Raw genomic sequence first — 23441 nt, forward strand, 5'->3', positions numbered from 1 at the left:
AGGGTCCTAGGATCGAGCCCCGCATCGGGCTCCCTGCTCTGCAGGAAGCCTGCTTCTTCCTCTCCCACTCCCCCTGCTTGTGTTCCCTCTCTTGCTGTGTCTGTCAAATAAATAAATAAAATCTTTAAAAAAAAAAAAAAGACAATCAAGAAGGCAGTAGCTATACCTGGGAGACAGGATCGATAATCAACAGTTCTGGATTTGGAAAGGAAGGGAATTTTTTTTTTTTTCCTCTGTATTGGGCTCAGGAGGTAATTTATTTATAAAACCTTTTGAGAATCCTCTGTGGGTTTAAGAAATTATTTAACTATGGCTGGTAGTTTGGCCTTTAACCCAGGAGTAAAAGATACCTGTAGGGGATTGCCTGCAGCCTATGGTGGTCTTTATCTTAAAAGGTAACTGAGGGTTCTAGAGAGGAGGGGAGTCGGGGGATGGGTTAGCCTGGTGATGGGTATTAAGGAGGGCACGTTCTGCATGGAGCACTGGGTGTTATATGCAAACAATGAATCATGGAACACTACATCAAAAACTAATGATGTGGGCGCCTGGGTGGCTCAGTTGGTTAAGCGACTGCCTTCGGCTCAGGTCATGATCCTGGAGTCCCGGGATCGAGTCCTGCATCGGGCTCCCTGCTCAGCAGGGAGTCTGCTTCTCCCTCTCCCGCTCCCGCTCTTGTGCTCTTTCTCTCTCTCACTCTCTCTCTCAAATAAATAAATAAAATCTTTTAAAAAAAAAACTAATGATGTATGGTGATTAACATAACATAATAAAAAAAAGGTAACTAATAGTCTCTTCAGAGTCAAAAGACAATTCACATAGAGGATTACTAGAAAGAGTACCCAAATAAAAGAGAGAGGAGAGCAGTAGGAATTAATGCAGTCTTATATGTTAGTCTTAGTCTTTTGTTTTAGGTACCTTTCTTTTTCATTGTCTTTTTGTCCTTTTGAATAATGAAACTTTGGAATTTTGAAACCTTTTGGTTACTTCTGCATACCAAATAAAATAGGTATCCCATTCTGTTTAAGAACCCTTGCTTTCAAGTATACTTCTTAAATTATTTCTCTAATTAGAGCATTTACCATAATGGCCGTTGTAATTCTAGGTTGATTTTAGTAAGATCTTGCTGTTTAAATACTTGTGACTTCTGGGACTATAGTTTTTAGACATAAAGTAAGCAGGTATGCCAGAAGGTGGCCTGTTCAACTCTGGATATGAAGGATCCTCCCCCCAACTCCCCTTTTTTTTTAGCTAGGCCTCTGGGTTTCTTAGAGTCAGATTAATAACTAAGAGGGGCATGCGATGATGTTGGGAATTGTGGGGTGTTTTGCAGTGTACCTCATTGCACAGTTGGTGGGTGACCTGGTGTCAATCTAACCCATTAATGTGACCAACTTATTATACATTATTATCACAGAAATCTTCTAGAGGTAGCGAGTGCTCTAATAGCCTTTGAATTTAAATGCTTGACCCATGCCCACCAGTGTTTGCAGCCTTATTTCTTACTCCTGAGACTTACATTATCAATTAGCCTTTATTTAAAACAATACCACAGGCCTCACACTGGACCCAGTCCAACTCAGATCAGACCCAGTCCAACTCAGATCAGACCCAGTCTGTTCCCAGACCCGGTCTGGTTCTTAAGTCAGATTCATTCCAACTCCGGCCAGTGGCCACCAACGTAAGCTGACCAGCAGACTCTAGTAGATGGAGACTGTGGATTGGAACTAGGGAAAGTACTAAACCAGCAAATGCCGGTCAGGGAGACTGCAGACTACAACTGGAGAAGGGATTCCAGTGTGGAATTGTAAACTGAACCAAGGGCAAAGGACTTGAGCTCTGTTAGAGCCTCTTGTCTATGTAGACTGACTCATTAACCCTGGATTGGAAAACCAATTTGATCCAAGCTCAAATGCAAGAGAGTGGAGCTCAGACCCAGAGGAGCTCACCAAAGGTCCTTGGAAATGAATGGCAAAACAGTGAACTCAAAAGGGTTCACAGAGTGCCATGTCTGTGTTTCTCTTTATCCCCGAAGGCCTTTAGAAATTCACTTCAGATCCTATTGCTGTCACCAAATCTGTTAAAAAACAAAACCAAGTAAATTTTGAAGATGTAGTTGGCTTCATTAAATGATTCATGAATTGGGTAGCATCCCATCTAGCGAGTAATGGGAGCTCCCAATAGTTGTTTTGTAATGTAAGATTTTTATAGGAAGGATTGGTGGAGCAAGGAAGTTATTAGCAAAATAAAAGAAAGGATTGTACCAGCCAGGGTCACCTTTCCCTAGGGGTAAAGGGTAGGGGGTCTAATTAGGTGGGTTACCACATGGGGGGGATGGGCTGTGGATGGAGAAGACCCATGTGACAGATCACCTTTTTTAGTGCTGTTCTGAAAATTCCTGACGGGCTGGTTAAGACTACATTTCTAAGGAGGTTGCAGTTAGGTTAGGTATTAAGCCCCAGTGTAGTGACTTGGCCTAAGTGTCTCCATTTTGGGCTTCTGTTTTTCTTTTTAACAAGACAGTGAGGATGTGAAGGGTTTTTTTTGTTTTGTTTTGTTTGTTTTGTTTTGTTATTATTATGTTATGTTAATCACCATACGTTACATCATTAGTTTTTGATGGAGTGTTCCGTGATTCATTGTTTGCATATAACACCCAGTGCTCCATGCAGTACGTGCCCTCCTTAATACCCATCACCAGGATAACCCATCCCCCAATCCCCCTCCCCTCTAGAACCCTCAGTTTGTTTCTCAGAGTCCATAGTTTCTCATGGTTCGTCTCCCCCTCTGATATCCCCCTTCATTTTTCCCTTCCTACTATCTTTTTTTTTTTAACATGTAATGTATGATTTGTTTCAGAGGTACAGGTCTGTGATTTATCAGTCTTACACAATTCACAGTGCTCACCATAGCACATACCCTCCCCAATGTCTATCACCCAGCCACCCCATCCCTCCCACCCCAAGTTTTTAATGGCAAAGGATATGGAGACTTTAAGAGACCCAGTGTTATTTCATATCTGAAATTTTTCCCATGGTGTTTCTTCTGTGTAGAATGTCTGCTTTATTTTGCTGATTTCTGTTTCCTGCATGTTGACTCTTACTTGACTTTTAAATGTAGTTCAGATATTATTTTATTTCCTGGAAGACCCCACCACCACTCTTGTTGAGGTTAGGTGCTTTCTTCTCTGTTCCTATGGCCCTTTGCACATCTGTTTCATTATCCTGTGTTCCCCACAACAGTGTTCAAAGAATACTGTGAAATACATGGTCCATGTCAAACAGATAAAAAAACAAAAACAAAAATTAAGTGCTTTAGAATTTCCCAAAGCCTTTAATATGCTAAAATGCATCAGTATTCTCCAAGAAAAGAATATATAGTATGAAACATTTTCCAAACAGAGCACCAAACCATTTATTTGAGCTATTTATTTTAAATTTCCAGTGTCTTAATTTTTCATTTTCATATCAACTGTGTGTGTGTGAATGCAAGTGCTATTTTGTTTCTCTGAGGATATTAATTACACAAATTTAGAGTCTTCTCAATTAACTCTGTTAGCTTAAGTTTTTGTGTGTTGGGCTGCTTGAGTTTAGTGGCTGCCTTGCTTGGTTTTGCTTTGTTCACACTTCTTTGATGTGTTCATGTCTGTGTTTGAAATTCCTTGTTAACTTGTTGGTGGATATGTAGCTCTATTTATTGGTGGATATTTAGCTTTATCATAGTCTTTATCATAGTCTGCCTCTGGTGACAAATGAAAAAGAATGATTTGTTCCAATATGGGACAAGCTGATAGTTGTCTCCTGGAAACAGAGGCTCCATGGAAGTCAGTAGCTTCCTAAGTCTCTGCTCCTTTCAAGGCTACCCAGTGTGTTCTTCTGGTACAGATACTAGTGCCATCTGTTGGTTTGGAACAAGCAGGGAAAAGAGGAGAGTGCTCTATCCTACCTGCTGTTGCACACGTCTTCCCATTCATTACCCTGAGAAATGCTTCTGCCCAGCCTTCCACACTGTTGGTGTGGATTGACTTCCTTCAAGGGCTTCGAGGACCTTCAAACTGCTCCTACTTGGCATTAATCTAATGTTTTGGGTTGTCATTAGTTCCTGTGTTTACTTTCTTTTTCTTTCCTTTTTTCCTTATCACCCTTTTCCTTAAGTCTATTCCCATCTTTTTTTATCTTTTAGAGGTTCCTTAGAGTTTGTCTGCTTACTCTTTGCTTTCCAGCACTGTTACAGATTTGGTTGTTTAGTCTTTTGCGATATTTCCTAGAGATTTAGGTGGGGAAGGGAAGTTGTCTAAACTCGATCTACCATCTTTATTGAAGCATCTGAATCCTTTATTTGCAAGGTTCACCTATAAACATTCCTTGATTTACCCAACACTGGGAAATGCATGCTATCAGTATCTTGAATTGATCTTTTTTAGTCACTTGACTTTTTCTTCATTGCTTGTTTTTTTTTCCCCTCGATGAGAATAAATCATTTTTAGATAAGTTGTTGTGTTTTTTAAAGTATTATATATATATGTATATATATATGTATATATATATATATGTATTTATTTATTTAGAGAGAGCATGCATGAGCGGGGTTGAGGGGCAGAAGGAGAGGGAGAGAATCTCCAATAGGCTCTACAATGAGTGCGGAGCCCCATGTGGGGCTGGATGTCACAACCCTGAGATCATGACCTGAGCAAAAATCAAGGGTTGGGTGTTTAACCAACAGAGCTACCCAGGCGCCCCTAGAATAAGTTTTTTAAAAGTTATTTAAAATAGGGGCGCCTGAGTGGCTCAGGTGGTTAAGCGACTGCCTTCGGCTCAGGTCATGATCCCAGGGTACTGGGATGGAGCCCCACATCAGGCTCCCTGCTCAGCGGGGGGAGCCAGCCTGCTTCTCCCTCTCCCTCTCTCTCTGCCGCTCCCCCTGCCTCTGCTCTCCTGCTCTCTGTCAAATAAATAAATAAAATCTTCGAAAAATAAAAATAAAAAATAAATAAAAGTTTTAAAATAGCAAAAAATTCAAAATCACATTGTGAATATTCAGGGATTAGTTTTTGTTTTAATTAAGTAAACTGATAGATTAACAGGAGAAAATCATACAAGCTTATTTAATGTAAGTTTTACATGAGATGGATGACTTAAGGAAGCAAAGATCCAAAGAAATAGTTAGACCTGAGTTTTTTTGTGCTAGGTTTGATGAAAAGTGTACAGTCATGGAAGAATATGATGGGTTAAGGAATATAAGGTAATTGTAATGATCAAGGGTTCTTACTGTTCTTCTTGGTGTCCCTTTGTCTTTGAGGTAAAGATGCTACTTGGTATGAGGAGGGCATATTTCACATGAGGATTTTATGATTTGTTTCAGGGAAGAAGTATGAGGCGGGGAGGAGGTTAGAGTAACCTTCCTGCTTCTCCTCTTTTCTCAGACTCCTTCAGCTGAAAGTATTCAAGATGCTGAAGTGCCATATATTGCACTTCATATTTCAGTAGCATGGCCTGACTCCAACAATTGCCATGACTAACTTGTACTGGAATTTGTTAACGAGAGTTCACCTCTCACTAATACTGCAAGTATTGCTTTCAGTTATTTATCATACTTCATTTGTGAAGGAAACTTGTCAAAACCTAATAAATGTCAACACTCTAATTGTAGAGACAATGAAACCACTTCTAGACAATGATTTAAGTAAAAATTATTTTAGTCGAATTCACTTTGTTTTCTATAAAAATACATTAAAAAACTGAGTTAAAACTTTGGTACTACAAATTTAGACAGGCTTCAACTTAGATGCATGTTCAAAATGCATTTTTGATAATAGCTAACATGTATTGAACAATTATTATGGCATTTTGCGGAGGGCTTTACGAGTATTCTCTCATTTAATCTTAACAATTGTTTTAGGTAGATAGCTATTGTTAACATCCCTGTTTTCCATTTGAGAGATAAGGCTTAGGTTAAGTAATTTGCATATATGATCACATAAATAAATTGCTTAGAGGGAGAATTTGAACCCAGGAAGCCTGACTTAGGAGGTCATAAAATTCTTTTAATCATGAAGATGTTCTATTTAGCTTAGAACTGATGGATGCATGTGTGACCAGTATTCCCTTGAAACAGTTACACCTTAGAGTCCTAAAATAATATAAAGGAATAGAAACCTTAAGCCATTTAATTGATTATATGGTGTTCCTACAACTGAGGAGGTTGTCAGTATTCTAGTCCAAAACTGAACCCCAGAGAAAACTTCTATAAAACTATGGAAGTCCTAATATTGAGTATCTTTTTGAGTCTGTTCTCAGCTGTTTCTTCATCTCCATACTAACCCCATTCGATGGGATGTCAGTACAGAGCAGTAGTTGAAGCAACCAAAAGAACGAAAAGTTAATTATTATGTAAACACTAGATCTTCCAACAGTATTCATGCTTGAAAAAGTTTCATGTCTTTTTGAATATTAAAGTTCTTCTCAACCTTAAATCAGGAATACTACTTAACATTTTTCCCTTTGGAAATACTGTGAATGTTCATTAGAATTTGAAGTGAGCCCCCAAAAGATTTGGTTGCTAGATTATAATTGTACTAATGTATCCCTGCAATTGACAATAAAGTAAATTCTAAATGTAGAATGTTAAAATACAAGGAAATTCTGTTAGTTGGCAATTATATTCAGCTGCTACTAGCCAAGACTCCCAAAATAGTGAGTTAAGCAGAACTTTTTTTCTCTGACAGAAAGGAAATTCAGTTTGACAATTCCATAGTCATTAAAGACCCAGGCTGCTGCTTTCTTTCTGCTTAGCTCTCTCTAGTGTATGACTTTCATTCTCAGGATCACTCATGGTCCAGGATGGCTGCTAGAAGTGCAGCTATCAGGTAGAGGCAGGAGAGGAGGACTCATACTAGTTTTTTGTGCCCCCTTCTAGTTGCTTTCCTAGTAATTCTATCCCACAGCCTCCCTATATCTATCTTATTGGCTAGAATGTAAGTCTATAGCAACAGCTAGGTGCAAAAAAGGCTAGGTCATTGCTACTCAGAGTAGAATCAGACTTTTCTTACTGAGGAAGAAGGGGAGGTTATTTGTCTCTGGAAAGCAGCCAGCAGTCTCTGTCATAAAACTGTAGGAGACATCTCATCCAGGCTTTTAAGTTTAACTTATTAAGACCCAGACCTGCCTAGCTGTCTATATAGCTGGGTAGTGGCAGTGTTCTAATCAGAACCTAGATGTCTTGCTGACTTGTATTAACCAGAGGGATAACAATTGCTTCTACTAATGTTGAATTAGGTAAAGTGATAGTAAATCAACCTAGCATTAATACGAGAGTTTTTCTTTGCCATTTTACCTCAACATCTATCCCCACTCTACCACCTTCCCCCAACACACACGCACTTGGATATCAGAATATTATTGCCTGATTTGATAAATCTATGATAATTTTTCCCTCAAGATACAAGTTATATTGGCTATCTAGATTGGGTGATTAAAATTAATAGTTTTAGTAGGCTCTAAAAACATTTAACATTCTTTTTAACATTAATGGTTTTATAACTTCAAGTGACTTTTTCTCTCAAATTTTCTCCTACAGTATAGCTGAAATACAGAAAGATGTGGAATACAGGTTGCCGTTCACCGTAAACAACCTGACAATTAATATTAACATGTGAGTAGAATTGTATCCTATATTTTTATGTACTAGTACTTTTAAAAATCTTTTCATTATTTTGTTTCTTAGTTATTAGAAGTAAATTGTTTAAAGTGAACATATTTAAAATATTACTTTTCTAGTAACTATAAATTATCAAAGTCACATAATTTCGTGAAACAAAAATTTTTTAAAGACATGGTAAAGTGTATTGCTGTAAGAAAGAAGCTGTTATACAAGAAGAAATGCAATATAAAGATGTAATGATAATATTTAGTACCGTCATTGTTTTTATTGATTTGCATGAAGTCTTAGTTGGAGGTAGGCTAAAAGAAAGGCTGAAAATGATGACAGTCAAAGGGATCATGTATGGAAAACTATTAGAGATATATTTACCCCTGCATTAGAAACAAGTGAAAATATTCTAGTCTTCAGCAACAGATATACTGTATCAACCAGAAAGTTCAGGGCTGAATTTGATCTACTAATTAAAGAAAAAAATTAAGTTAAAAACTATAATCAGGAGGTTATTTAAGAGGAAAGATTGGACAAAGTGATTGCGGAAGTACCCATTTAATTCTAAGTGTAATTATTATTAGTCTTTAGCATGAAAGTATTAAGTTATTACCTCAAATTGCATTAGGTAGCTGTGTGCTAGAGTAGGTGTTCGGGTGAGATAAGAAGCACCTAACTTGAAGACAGGAACCATGGCTTATTCATCTTCATATTCTCATTGTCTAGCATAATGCCTGCACAGAGAAGGCCTTATTAAATCCTAGTTGAACAAGTGAATGAAAGTGTGAATGTATAATAGTGCCGGGCATTATGCTGTGTTATCTTGATATAGGAGCTTTGTGAATCCTCACAGCAGGGCTACAAACTGGGTAAATTACAGACACACACGTAGTGAATAGCATAGTCAGGATACAAACCCAGATTGGTTGGGCTCCAAAGGCCAATCGTTGTTTTTTTTTTTTTTACCAAACTAGGCTAACATCTTTAGCTATATAAATGAAGTAGTTTTATCTCCATCAAATGCCCTAGGTAGGGCTAAGTAGGAGAAGCCAAAAAGACCCAGTTCTCTTCGTGACCGTGCTGCCAAACAAATCGTTTTCAGAGCCAACAGGAACAGAGAGACAGTTTTAAAGGGTCATATTCTTCTGAGTTTAGAGAGATTTAGGAATCAGAGTTCCATATCCAGTAAGATCCATTTAAGACTTCAATCCTGAGTTTTAAATTTGTGGTAGTCCATAAAGGTTAAGATTTTCACCTCTTTTTTTTCTTCTTGTATTGAGAATTTACTGTTCTTTACTTGAAACCATGTGATTGACAGACTTGGGAGAGTTGTGTTAATGGGGACCATTAGAGCCCTATAGAACCAAGGCATAATGACAGCTACAATGTTTTAATCATAGTGCTTTTGCTTTTATCTACACACTCTTCAAAAATTCAGTAGATGGTGTAATAATTCTTGGCAGCATTTCATAAGTAGGAAAACCACAAGAAAATTATATGGCCAGAACCTGTGGTCCAATAGTCAGACTGGTTACTATGGGTCACCTGTTACAAATACCTGATCTGATTTTATCTGAGATTTTACATAGCTTAGTATATTGAGTTTGAAAGCAATTAACTGACATGGTGTGAAGAATATCTTATAACTCAGGGTATCCATATTCTATAGTAAAGTTTTACTGAATTGAATTGCTTTATAATGTTGTTGCTAAAGTATATCCTTTTGTGTATTTTCGATCAACAACCATAACAGAGCACTTACTACTGTGAATAATTACTCTGAATGAAAGCATGAAAATTTAATTTGCTTTTAACTTTGTTTTAGAATTATGACTATATAACACTTGTGTTTTTTCCATCTGTTCTACATTTAACAGATTGCTCCCTCCACAGTTTCCTCAGGAAAAACCAGTGATCAGTGTTTATCCACCAATACGACATCACTTAATGGATAAACAAGGGGTATATGTTACCTCTCCATTAGTAAACAATGTATGTATATAGTATAATTTATTTCAAAGTAGTATAACAGGTGTATTACTTTATTACTACATATTTTAGAAATCTAAAATGCATTTGAAATCTCATTTGGAATAAGTAATTTTCCCAAAAAAAAGGTCACTATATCCAATAGATAATACTGATTTGAAGGTTATTTGTTTTTCTGTGATGAGGACCTGTTGATGTTAGAACTTTGGTTCACAGTATATTTTCCATAGTTGTTAGGAGGGGATAAAATTCAAATATGCCTTAAAGTTCTTAGGATACATAAATGATTGATTACTATGAAGGTTGAAGCACTATAACTTAAACGTATTCTCAGTATTTACCTTAGAACCTTCAAATTATTATTATTATTTTTAGATTTATTTATTTATTTGACAGAGAGAGAGTGAGAGCAGGAACACATGCAGGGGGAGTGGGAGAGGGAGAAGCAGGTCCCCCGCCGAGCAGGGAGCCTGATGTGGGGTTCGATCCCAGGACCCTGGGATCTTGACCTGAGCCAAAGGCAGACGCCTAACGACTGAGCCACCCGGGCACCCCTCAAATTATTTTTTTAAATGTGGAAATGTTTTAGCTCCATTATTGGTTAAATAGATTTTTAACTGATTTATGGTATTGAGTCTATAGAAAAATATTTTAAGTTGTAGATTGCTAATCTTGTCATTTGGCACAGTATCCTTTGTTTTTCATTTAGTTCTTGATGTGCAGAAGTAGATTTAAGATTAAGTTTTACAGTGACATGATCCTAGTAAGACTTATTCTGAAAGTGATTTTGATCATCCTGTATTACTCTTACTTTTAGTTTACAATGCACTCAGATCTTGGAAAAATTATTCAGAGTCTGTTGGATGAGTTTTGGAAGAATCCTCCAGTTTTAGCTCCTTCTTCAACAGCATTTCCATAGTAAGTATATTTATACCCCAAAAAATGTTTGTATAAATTTATTTTTACTTCTTTTTATCAAAGTAATCATAATAGAGTTTAAATTTTCGAATGATGTTAAAAGGCAGTTCTCTTCATTCCACATTCCTACCTTCATACAGATACACTCATACTTTTCAGAGGCAGCTGTGTTTTCTTTTTCAGTTGCTTTTCCAATATTTACCTTCATCTTTCTGAATAATTTAAACATAATATATACATAGTCTTGGTTCTTTAATTTTAGGTATTATATTCCAACCTCCTGTTATGATTGATGAGGAGTTTAGTTATCGTTATCTTTCATTAATGTTCCTTTCCCCTCATTCTCTCAGTGATTGATATCATGATCTTTACTTAAATTCATTTTTGGTATTTTCATCACTTCGATTCTATAAATATTCCCCATTGCTGAATCAAGGACTTTGTCATGATTACATTTCCTTTACGGTATAATTTTTTGCTTTTTCTGGAGTTAATAATTACTTCCATTTTTCCATTGGTGGTTTTATCTTTTTAATTTTCCACATCTTTTAGCAGCTCTGAAAAATATCTTTCAGATTTTTTCATGTCATCTGACCTTGACGACATGTATTTTCCTTGTGAATCTGCAGTTTGGTTAGGGACTACTGGAGATAACTTGTTTTTGTTCCACTTTTTGCATTAGCATCTAAGTCGAAGTGCTTTTCTACTCAGAATTTTGAAGGTGTTGCTATATTGTCTATATGGCTTCTATTGCAAAGTGTCCAATGCCATTTTGATTTCTGATCCTTTGTAAATTTTAGAAAAAATTTTTGGTATTCTGAAATTTAATGATGATGCAGCTTCTTGTTGGTCTTTTTATTTCCTTTTCTCAGAATACTTCTTGGCTTTATATCCTAGTCCTCCTACTTAATTTCCAAGAAGTTGCTCTTGCTCAGGAGTCAGGCAGCATTTTGAACACTGCCTGAAAATCTGCTTAGCTAGATTATCCAGGTCATTAGGTGCATCAGCCCCAGCCTTCATCTTTCCTCTCTTGTGTCTTTGTACTGGAGTTATAAGCCTCCTAATATCCTTCATCTAAAAACTGTATATCCTGTTTTTCTGTCAGGGCAGGGTTGGATATAAGTTCATTCACCTTATTTGAAAATAAAAGCCAGTAAGTTTACTTATTCTCATTTCAAATAAGTTCTGTGATAAAGTGCAGGTTATTAAAATGCAGGTTTGATGCATTCCTTAGATTATTTAATAGGTTGTATCTGCTACTGAGGTCTAAATAAAAATTGGTTCACAATAAAGACTTATAATACAAATACTCTCTCATGTTGGTCATATTGTTTCCAAATAACTTGTTATATTTATATTTATGTCACTGACATACCTTTAGATAAAAGTTTTAATTTTTTAACATAAAGATGAGCCATTTTTTTAAATAAATAAGCTAAACTGGAAAACTTAACTTAATTTTTTCAGTGATCATATATTTACTTGAATCAAAATTCAAAAAATATAAAGGGATATGGAGTAAAAAGTCTTCCTTCCACTGTCTTCTCCCTTACAACCTAGTTTTTCTTCTTGCTTGTATCCAGAGTTTTTCATTTGGGTGAATATGCATAGAATTTCCAAGATGTTTTATGACTTACAAAGAAATATGTACATGGAGTATTTTATTCCTCCTTTTTTACACAAACTGTAACATATCATTCCCCGCCCCCCCCTTTTTTTTTTCACTAAATGGTATAGTTTGAATAGTTTTCCATTTTGGTACATAAAGCATTTCCTTATTCTTCTTTATGACCACAAAGTACTTGTTTTATAGATGTAGTGTAATTTATTTAACAGGACTCGTGCTGATGGATATTTTTGTTGTTCCCACTCTTTCCTAAAAGGCCCACCTTTCTTTACCCTCAGCACTGCAGCAAATAACCTTAAAAATAATATTCTAGCCAAATGTGAATATATTTCATAGATACATTCTCATAGTGGCATGCACATTTGTAGTTTTGACAAATACTGCAAAATTGCCCTACAGAGTAAGTTGCACCAATTTCTACCACTATGCACAATGCTTACTTTCCCATATTCTTTGCCGATACAGTATATTATTGGAATGGATCTTTGCCAATTTATAAGTAGAACATGATATGTTAGTATAATTTTAGTTGTATTTATCTTACTGACAATGAAGTTGAGTATCTTTTCCTATGATTTGGAGATGTTTTTCTTTATTTTTCTGTAACCTGAGTCTTCTATCCTGTTTTTCATTTTGCTATTGAGTTGTTAGTCTTTTTATCAATTTGTAGGAACTTTTTATGTATTAGAGAAATTACCCCTGTGTCTGTGATATGAGTTTTAAATGTTTTCCCCCAGTTTATTTGTCTTATTTATAATGGGCTTTGTCATATAGGTTTTTGTTTTTGTTCTTTCTTAATGTCAAGCAATTAATCATTTTCTCTTATGACTTTGGAATTTGGGATCACAGAAAGTCCTTTCCCACCCCACGGTAATTATTTCCCAATGATTTCTTCTAGTTCTTGTAAGATTTAGTTCGAAGCATTTAAATCTTTGATGAATTTGGTTTTTATCATGTTATGAATATAATGATCTGTCTCCAATTCATTTTTTTCCAGCTGTCCCAACACTGTTTATTGACTGATCTTTTTTTTCCATTTATTTCACATCTGTCTTATATCCTTATTCCCTTATGTGTTTCGGGCTTTTTCTGGATTTTATATTCAGTTCCATTGATCTGCATATCCATTTACCACTATTTGCTCTAAAAAAAAGTTGCTTTTCTTTTTTTTTTTTAAATTATAAAGGTTTTATAATTTGTTTTACCAGATGGCACAGTTATTCTCTTCTTAACTCTCCATCAGATACTTTTCTTTGTATAATTTTCCATATGAACTTTAGTTTCAAAATCCATAAAATTGTTTTCCAACATAATTTCAACTTATGTAAATTTATGTAATTAAATAAAATAATAATACTCCAGTTTAAAAATTGTTCAAGCTTTATATATTTTGGAACATATTTCAGTACTCTGATATGTGTGTTTTCCACACCACCAAGTAATTCTCCGGTTCTCAGCAGACAGTGTCCAGGTTTCCTATAGATATAATTCAATTCTGATGCTCTCTATCTGAAGGTAGTGACAGATCCCACAAGTTAAAGGCTCAGTCTCAGAAGACTGCTCCACTTTAAACACCAGTCAAATCCACAGGTTGTTCACGTGCTTCTGACCAACTGACTATAAAATCAGAGGTTCCCATGATGCCTCCCCTCACAGGTTCCATTAATGTGTTGGAGCTGCTCACAAAACTTAGAGAAATATTTATTTATGTTTACCAGTTTATTATAAATGGGCATTATGAAGGATACAGATGAAGAGCCATGTGAAGCAATGCACAGGGCAAGGACTAGAAGAGCCCCGAATGCAGGCGCTTCTGTCCCCGTGGGCCGGGGTGCACCATCCTCCCACCATGTGGATGCATTCACCAACAAGGAAGTTTGTCAGACCTCATTGTTCAAGAGTTTTCATAGAACTTAGTTTGCAGCCCCTCATTCCCTGAGGTTGGTGGGTGCAGCTAATAGTTCCAGCCCTTCGTCGGTGTGTCTTTCTAGTAACTACCCTATCCTGAGACTACATAGGAGCCCAGACAGAGTCACCATTAATTTTTTTGAATTACTGTTTTCAGTTTTTTGGATAAATCTCCAGAAGTAGAATTGCTGGATCATATGGTAATTCTATTTTTGATTTTTTTGAGGACCCTCCATACTATTTTCCATAGTGGCTGCACCAATTTATATTCCCACCAAGAGTACACAAGGGTTTCCTGTTCTCCACATCCTCCACAACACTTATTTCTTGTCTTCTTAGTGATGGCTATTCTAACAGGTGTCAGGTGATAATTCATTGTGGTTTTGATCTGCGTTTTCATGATGATTAGTGATGTTGCACATCTTTTTATGTATCTCTTGGCCATCTGTATGTTATCTTGTAAAAAATATTTATTAATATTCCCTGCCCATTTTTTAACTGGATTGTGTTTCGCTATTGTAGGATTTCTTTACATAGTTTGGATACTAACTCCTGATTATCAGATATATTATTTGCAAATATCTTCTCCCATTTAGTAAGGTGCCTTTTTGTTTTGTGGATAGTTTACTTTGCTGTGCAGAAGTTTTTTAGTTTGATAGAGTCCCACTTGTTTATTTGCTTTTGTTGCCTTTGCTATTGGTATCAGATGCAAAAAAATCATCACCAAGACCAATTTCAAGAATCTTACTCCTTGTGTTTTCTTCTGGGAGTTTAATGGTTTCTGGTCTTAAATTTAAGTCTTTAATCCACTTTGAATTAATTTTTGTGTATGATGTAAAGAAATGGTAATTTCATTCTTTTGCATGTGGCCATCCATTTTCCCCAGTACTGTTTATTGAAGAGCCTATCCTTTCCCCATTGTATATTCTTGGCTACAATATATGCATAGGTTTATTTCTGGGTTCTGTATTCAGTTCCATCGATCTATTTGTATATAGTTTTATGCCAATAATATTCTGTTTTGACTACTATAACATTGTAATATACTTTCAAATCAGGGAGCATCTTTTTTTTTTTCTTTTTGCTGCTCTGATTGGGTGAGTTTCTCTGCCCTATTTTTGAGTATACTCCTCATTTCTTCTGCTTCATTTAGTCTGCTTTTGAAATCTTCTAGTGTATTTTTTTTTTTTTAACCTCTGTGACTTCTGTTTGGTACTTAAATTTTTTATCTCTTTGTTGAAGTTCTTACTGTGTTTGTTCATCCATTCTTCCCCCAAGTTCATTAAGTGTATAATACTTTGAACTCTTATCAGGTAAATTACTTATTTCCATTTTATTACATTTTCCCCCCTGAGGTTTTTGTTTGTTTGGAACGTATATGTCTTCTTCTTCATTTTCCTTGACTATGTTGGTTTCTATGCATAAGATGAAGCAGCCACCTCTCCCAGTCTTGAGGACTGGACCAGGAGATGAACCTTATCATTCAGTCCTGCCCTACCTCTTGATTGTCTCTAAAATCGTGTATTGTCCCAGGACCCTATTATATTTTTAATAGCTCCCAGTATTTGAGGGTGCACCAGGACCTGAGAAGACCTCAGCCAGCACCTGGATTCAGGCTGAATAGAAGCCAAACCTTCAGCCAGACCCTCAGGTAGCAGCTTTTAAAGTATGCAAATATATATAGTCTGTGGGGCTGCAAGTGTAAGCCGTGCTGGCCACCAGAGATCTGGAGGTCTGGTCCCTGGGTACAATTGCAAAATTGGGGCCCAGATGATTGTATAAGCTTCTTTCTGGGAGATACTTGTGAGCTGGAGTAAGACTGAGGGAGTGTGCAGAGATGGCATCCACCAACCTATGTTTCCTGGGAGTGCCTCTGTAAGCCCCTGGTTGTATGCCAAACCAGAAGCCTTCTCATCAAGCCAAAGCTTTCAGACCTGTTTATTAGACTCTTTCACAGGAAGACTAGGGGTGTGTTCGAGCTGCTGTCTGTGCAGCGCCCTGGGGGTGGTAGCCTGCCAACAACTGACTCTCTTATTGTTTTACAGTCGCATGGGACCCAGGAATGCAAGCCCTCAGCCTCCAGAGCCATGCAGTCAATGGGTATCTTGTGGATGGCAGCCACCAAAACTGGGGCACCAGACATAAAAACTAAGCACCATATGTGCAAGAGAGCTTCCTTCCAAGAGATATCGGTGCTCTGGAGTGTGACAGGGAGAACATGAAGAGAGCACCTACCACCCTTTGTCCCTAGAGCAAATCCCAGGGGGTCCCTGGATGGGGGTTAAATTAGGTACCTGTCCCTCAAGAGGACACTTTAAGATTAGGAAATGAGACCCTTACACCTAAAATCTGGGTGCCTCTCAATCGACTGCTTCTGTGCTGGGTCCTGGGGTAGGTCCTTTGGTTTCCAAAGCTAGATGTTTTGGGGGCTGTTCTTTGAGATGCAGGGCTTAAAAGATGGACTGCTCAGTGTGGGGTTCAAACTCTTGCTCTTCAGGAAGAAGCTTCAGGTTTTGCATTTTCTCCTGATTATAGGTCTCTGTTGAGGTTTCGGTTTACACTGAGATTGTGTCTCAGGCTTTCCTACTTGCTTCAAGATTGATTTTTCATATTGGCTTGATTTGTAGGAGTTGTACAACTAAATTTTAGGGCTTTTTTCTTGAGGAAATTGTTCCATATTCCTGCAGATTTAGTGTGTTCATGGGAGGAGGTGATTTCAAGGTCTTGCTTGATTGTCATCTTGAACCAGGACCCAGATATTTTTACACTGCAAAAAATAAATATTGCTCTCTAATTCAATCCCAAGTACATGCTGCTGTACAACTTTTTCTAATCTATATACTTGTTTTTTTATATGTACTTTTTTATATTTTAACATTTTTAGCAGTTCTTCTATACTTTTAAGTATTTTCCTTTAAAATCTTTTAGAAACGCAGTCATGACTTTGACTTATATTTTTCCAGATAAAGTGAGAGCTACTATTTAAACAACCTGTCTTGAATACATTTTCTGGGTTAAATGTTCTCCGTTCTCTTTATGAAGACAGTGATTGATGCTAATGGAATGCTCAAAACTGAAAAAGAGCCTGTCTATTCACTTCTACTCTGACTAGTTGAATTATATGTTTTCTAAAACATTTTCTTTTTTCATGGAAACCACACTTCTGTTTGGGGGGAGTGGGGTCATTATCAATTTGTAGAATATTTAATTCAATTATATGATTATAATAACAAGATTCTGTCTCTTTGTCATGACCATTGTTATTTAGAACCATTTGGGAATAATTTTATAGGTTTACCCCTAAAGTCTAATCTAATGTTTTTTTCTTTTTCTTTAGCCTCTACAGTAATCCAGGTGGGATGCCTCCTTATGCATCCCAGGGTTTCCCATTTCTTCCTCCATATCCCCCACAAGAAGCTAACAGGACTATCACTTCTTTGTCTGTTGCTGACACTATTTCTTCTTCAACAACAAGTTACACACCAGCCAAACCCGCTGCTCCTTCTTTCGGTGTCCTTTCAAATCTGCCGTTACCTGTTCCTACAACAGACACTTCAGCACCGGTGGGTATCTTCAGTTTTCTGTATTTCTATATCCTTGAAAACTCATCCAATTGACAAATATTTATTATCTGCCTTCTTGTGCCAGCCACTAAGTAAGTCACAAAAGATAAAAAGATTAAATCACATTTTCAACTCAAGTAACAAACTCAGAGGAGACCAGCAAATTATCAAATAATTGCAAGTAAGAATAACTTCCAATGGAGTAGAAGAGAGAGTCTAGAGTTCATGGTGAAGACAGTTGAGGAAACGGTCAGTGCTCCCAGGAACTGAGGTAGACCAGAAGGGATGCTTTTATAAAAAATGTGTCTCTGCTTTTTCACCACTTTATCCTTAGTGCCTCAGAGCACACCTGATACATACAGTAGGTGCTCACTTAAAATGAGCAGATAAATTAATTTATTTGTTTATGTTTAAGGCCAGATTTTGATAGGTGGTAATGAATTTGTCAGGATGAAAAGGGTTATATAAAGCTTTCCATAAAGAGGCAATATTATTGACAAAGTTGCAGAAACGTAAACCAAATCGCATTTTTTGTGAAACTGCCTTTAATAGATCTCTCTGACTGTCGTATAGGAAATAGGCAGAGGCACAAAAAGTGATCACGTAAGAGAAGTAGGTATCAGATTGTGGAGGATCTGCTCTCTACCATGCCAAGAGCTTCAAGTGTCTCATTGGTTTTAAAAAAAAATTGTATGTTCTTAAATAAACTGGTAACTATTGCCCTGTGGGATGTTACTGAGAGACTACTACTTTATGAATAAAACATAAAATGATTTTAAAACCTCCATTTTAACCTTAAGTGAGTATCACCCACAGTAATACTCAAATATTATAAACCTTATTATATCCAACTTTACTAATTTTAGTGTTTGTAATAATTTAGATTAGGCCCAAGTGGAGTTTGTTTTTCTAATACCATTCATCATTTTAGTAAGAAATATTATGAACAAATACTGTGAATATCATGAACAATATTAATTACAATTAGTAGGATAAACAAAGTTACAAGAGATGTTTTCAAGGATCCTCTGTTTTAAAAAGTCGTTTATAAAACAATGGATTACCTATTCCTTATCTACCCTACTGTCTTGTCAGACTTAGTTATGTAACTATTCAGACTTTTGCAACTTACTACATTTTTTTTTATATTTAGTATCTTTTATTTGAGGCAAATGTATTCATATGTATCAATGAAATCCACAGATGATTCTCTACATTAGTCACAGATACACTTAAGCGTTTTATTTAATATATACTTGCCCAAGAAAGAGGTTAACACAGGTACTCACATGATCCTCACCCCCCCCAAAAAAAAAAAAAAATTTAATCCTCTATGTATAAAGTACACTGAAAAAAATAAGAGTAAAGAAAGAAGGGGAGAATAAGGACAATGTAAAGTACAAAGATGAAGGTGATAATGAAACATGGGATGTAGTACATTAAAAATTACATTTATAAGTAAATAGGAGCAGTCAAAAAGATGGCTAAAACTTAATTACCATTTCATACTTCTCTTTAGATAAGCCAAGATGGTTTTGGTTACAAGATGCCAGATATCCCTGATACATTTCCAGAACTCTCAGAACTAAGGTAAAAAACTTGGAGAGTAATGTCAGTATTCATTATCTCTTTGACAATGATAAATACAAACCAGATCATCATTTTCATACCTGTATTAAAGAAAATGATTTTTTAAATCCTCACTATTTCTATACTGTGGCTGTTTTAGTTATACAAATCAGCTTTCTGTCTTGTAGTTTGTATTTATTGAGTGAGTATGTACCTAGGGATTTTTCTAGATGCTGGAAATGATATAATAGTTACCAGGATAACAATGTTGTTCTCTCTTGAGGCTTACATTATTGTGAAAATTATTTCTCAATACATCATCCCTGGTGATTTAAAATATTTTTTGGCTTATTTTAGACTTTTTCATTTATCCTTTTGTAGGTAGAACTTTGTACATAGAGGAACACATTAATGTTCTCATAAAGAAAAATCACAGTGTTTTTACAGAGCCAAATTGTATTCAAACTGATAACACATAAGTCTGTAGTATTAAAGTACTGTCTTTCGTAGAACACTGCTTCTCTAAGTTGCTTCATGAAAAAATTGTTTTATGGCCACTCAACTTTGGGAAGCATTGCATCCTTTATACCCCACTGAAGGTTTATAATACTCATAAGGCTGTTTTTACTAAGGCTTCTAAGTGTAATTAAAAAATTTTTTTTGTAATTCTTGTCTCTGGGATATATCCCACCAGGGATATACAGCCAAATACCTATGAGAAATCCTACAGTTAAAAAAAAAAAAATTTACCTTAACTGACCCAGTGTTTTATAATCATTTTTAGGAAGTAGTGATTCATTATTTTCTAATAATAGTCAATGAAGGTTTACAATATATCACATACATGTTATGCTTGCAGCAACCCCAGAAAGTAGGTACTATTATTGTTCAGTGTTATAAAGGATTCTTTTTTTTATTCCTTCCTTCTTTTAAAAAAAAATTATTATGAAAATGTCACATTATACTATTATACATGTTATATTATGCACACTATATTATTACACATTTACTGAGGAAAATGGTTGTCTTGGAGAATTTTCTATATCCTGTTTTTGCCTGATTGCATCCTTGTAGTACCATTGAAGATGTTCTTCTCTTTCCTATATTTCTTTCTCTTGGTGGCTAGATCTAGAGTTTTAATTAGAGTTAGGTTCAGTTTTATCGAATCATTGAGCTGCACACCGTAAACCTACGCGATGTTATGTGTTATATGTCAATTATATCTCAATGCTGAAAAAAAAATAGGTTCAATTCTTTGGTCAAGAATACTTACATTGTAATTAGTGCATACTTATTACATCACATAAGGCAACAGTGATGTCTGGTTGCCCTATTTTTAGTGACATTAAGATTGAAACAGATGAAACCCCTGAAATCATTGGCTATCCATTATTTCATTAAGGATTGCAAATGTGATTATTACTGCCGGAATTAAGCAGAATTCTGTGAAAAGAACTTTTGTATCAACTATTTAGTTTTATTGAAATACACTTCATATAGGAATGGAAAGATAAATCCTTGTTTTTTGTTTTTTGTTTTTCAGTTTTCAGAATAATGAGTTGATGCACAAACAAGCTCCAAAGTTTTTGATAGGCAAGGTTTTCTGTGTTTATTTTTATAGTTGTTTCTGTGTTGTTAAGAACTCATAAATTTTTTAAAAAATATATTTGATGTGTTTCAGTATATTGCAGTCATTATTCTTCTTGATGCTTAAACAGTTCTATCTTGAGTCCCTAACAAACTCTTCACATTGGCTTCTATAGCCTTTCTGACAAAACAAAGATGCCATCGTGAAATTTCTTTTCCCTGGCCTGAAGTCAGTTCTCTGAAAGACACTTGTTCTTTTTCAAAATTACAATATCAATATTATTGCTATGATTATTGAATTCAAGATAAGCGTTTGTTTTTGTTTTGTTTTTTATATTTCTTTTGTGTTTTGGTTCTGTCACACCTGACATGTACAGCCAAATACTGTTTTTTAAAGTCTGAATACTACTTCTCTGGAGGATATGTAACTTAGAAAAAAACCAGTGCTTGTTTATTTCCATTTACTCTGAATTTTAGAGACTGCTTTTTTTTTAATTAAATTTTTTTAAACATATGATGCTTCTGTATGGATCGGTAGTCAAAACTAATAGATATGTTCAGTAAGGTTTAGCTTCCATTTCTATCCCACCCATCCAGTTTCCTCTTTCACCCTGTGGATATTGATTTTTGGCTTTGGTTTAGCCCTCCATGATTGCTTTTCCTTAAATATTTTATGACTATCTGTACACACACATATCCATATATGTACCTTTTATTGTGACAGCCACACACCTATTAGCTAAATAGACACAGAGGTTAACATTGTTGTGATTGTTCATGAACCCTAGTCTTCATAATCCTATCATGATTGGATGCTACTTTCAGACCACTTTATGTTCCACTGTGGTTGATGTTTTATTGCTTTTAAGGTTATAATTTGCCTCCTTATGTATGTGTGTGTGTTATATATAGATATAGATATATAAATGATAGTTCAAAAATTATTTAGAGCCATATCAACTGAATAAAATGGAAAACCTGAATATCATCATGGAGAAAAATTAGTGACTGATATTCATTAACTTTTCTGTTGTGTTTCTAGTGTGTCACAGCTTACAGATATGAATGAACAAGAGGAGATATTACTAGAACAGTTTCTGACTTTGCCCCAACTAAAACAGATTATTACTGACAAAGATGACTTAGTAAAAAGTATTGAAGAGCTAGCAAGTATGTCTTTCCTTACTTCTTAAATTTCCTAAGAAAAATATGATGTTTATCTAGAAATAAACCAGAAATTTATCTTACAGGAAAAAATCTCCTTTTAGAGCCCAGCTTGGAAGCCAAAAGGCAAACTGTTTTAGATAAGGTGAGTTAGTTATCATTTTGAAGAAATCCATACAATTTAAAAATATAATAAAATAACATTTTTATTTTATCTATTAGTATGAATTGCTTACACAGCTGAAATCTACTTTTGAAAAGAAGATGCAAAGGCAACATGAACTTAGTGAGGTAAGATGTTTAGCTCTTTACCATAAGAATTTTTATTTATTTATTTTTTGTTTTTTTATTTTTTAAAGATTTTATTTATTTGACAGAGAGAGACAGAGTGAGAGAAGGAACACAAGCAGGGGGAGTGGGAGAGGAAGAAGCAGGCTTCCCACTGAGCAGGGAGCCCGATGTGGGGCTCGACCTCAGGACCCTGGGTTCATGACCTGAGCCAAAGGCAGACGCTTAATGACTGAGCCACCCAGGCGCCCCCACCATAAGATTTTTTTTTTTTTAAAGATTTTATTTATTCATTTATTTGAGAGAGTGAGAGAGAGAGCGAGCACACGAGAGGGGGGAGGGCCAGAGGGAGAAGCAGACTCCCTGCCGAGCGGGGAGCCCAATGCGGGACTCGATCCCGGGACTCCAGGATCACAACCTGAGCCGAAGGCAGTCGCTTAACCAACTGAGCCACCCAGGCGCCCCCGCACCATAAGATTTTTTAATCTGAATATGTGTGAGCCACATTCTTATTTTCATTATTACCAGAAAGCAGTTATTAGGTGTCTGTCTTTATAAGGCTTGATGAATAGCTGTCAATTATGGGGCATTATACATTATTTGTGCTCATGCAAGGGCATATTTGGTTCCAAAGCAGAAAAATACAAAACGCCCCATAAATAACTAGGAACATTATTCTAAATGCCAGTTTACTTCCTCTAATATAAATCTAACAAAAAACTTGAACTGTAGTCTCACTTGTAAGCTTATGTACAGCTATCTCAAGTGAAAACTTAGGAAATTGAAAAATATATGAAAATTATAAAGTTTAATTCACCACAAGTAGTAGGTTTTATGCTAGAAATCCAGCTAAATAAAAAATAAAAACCACTTTACAAAATTCAACCCATATTTCTGTAAAATCTTTAAAAATGAAAAGGAATAGGAGACATCATCTTTGTATGTCATGTCAATAACCAACATCATAATTTAACAACATCCTCTTTCCTTTAAAGTCAGCAATTCTGGAAGGTAAAGCCAATGTAAAAAAACAAAACAAAAAAAACAACAAAAAAAATGATGGCAAAGGAAAATATAAATTTATAATGGATTTCAGATAATTTAATCATCCTTTAGAGTTAAAGACAAAAAATAATAGCTAACATTGAATAGTGATTATGCATCTTACACTGCACTATGCTATT

The 23441-nt window shown here is 35.7% G+C and overlaps 1 protein-coding gene across 2 annotated transcripts in view; it reads left to right on the forward strand.

Moving 5' to 3' along the window:
• The window catches only part of VPS37A (VPS37A subunit of ESCRT-I), a 42058-nt gene that overhangs the window by 12885 nt on the left and 5732 nt on the right, over positions 1–23441 (forward strand). The window contains exons 2-9 of one of the 2 annotated variants that reach the window (XM_035004146.1): positions 7573–7647; positions 9522–9636; positions 10451–10551; positions 17424–17649; positions 19169–19239; positions 21848–21975; positions 22074–22114; positions 22192–22260. In XM_035004146.1, the coding sequence (XP_034860037.1) occupies positions 7573–7647; positions 9522–9636; positions 10451–10551; positions 17424–17649; positions 19169–19239; positions 21848–21975; positions 22074–22114; positions 22192–22260 (826 nt within the window). Of the gene's footprint in view, positions 1–7572; positions 7648–9521; positions 9637–10450; positions 10552–17423; positions 17650–19168; positions 19240–21847; positions 21976–22055; positions 22115–22191; positions 22261–23441 lie in introns of both variants that reach the window. The other variant, XM_035004145.1, reaches the window with a different exon arrangement.

The sequence above is a fragment of the Mirounga leonina genome, unplaced genomic scaffold (assembly GCF_011800145.1).
Source record: "Mirounga leonina isolate KUSES-001 unplaced genomic scaffold, KU_Mleo_1.0 Mir_128, whole genome shotgun sequence".
Classification (NCBI taxonomy): domain Eukaryota; kingdom Metazoa; phylum Chordata; class Mammalia; order Carnivora; family Phocidae; genus Mirounga; species Mirounga leonina.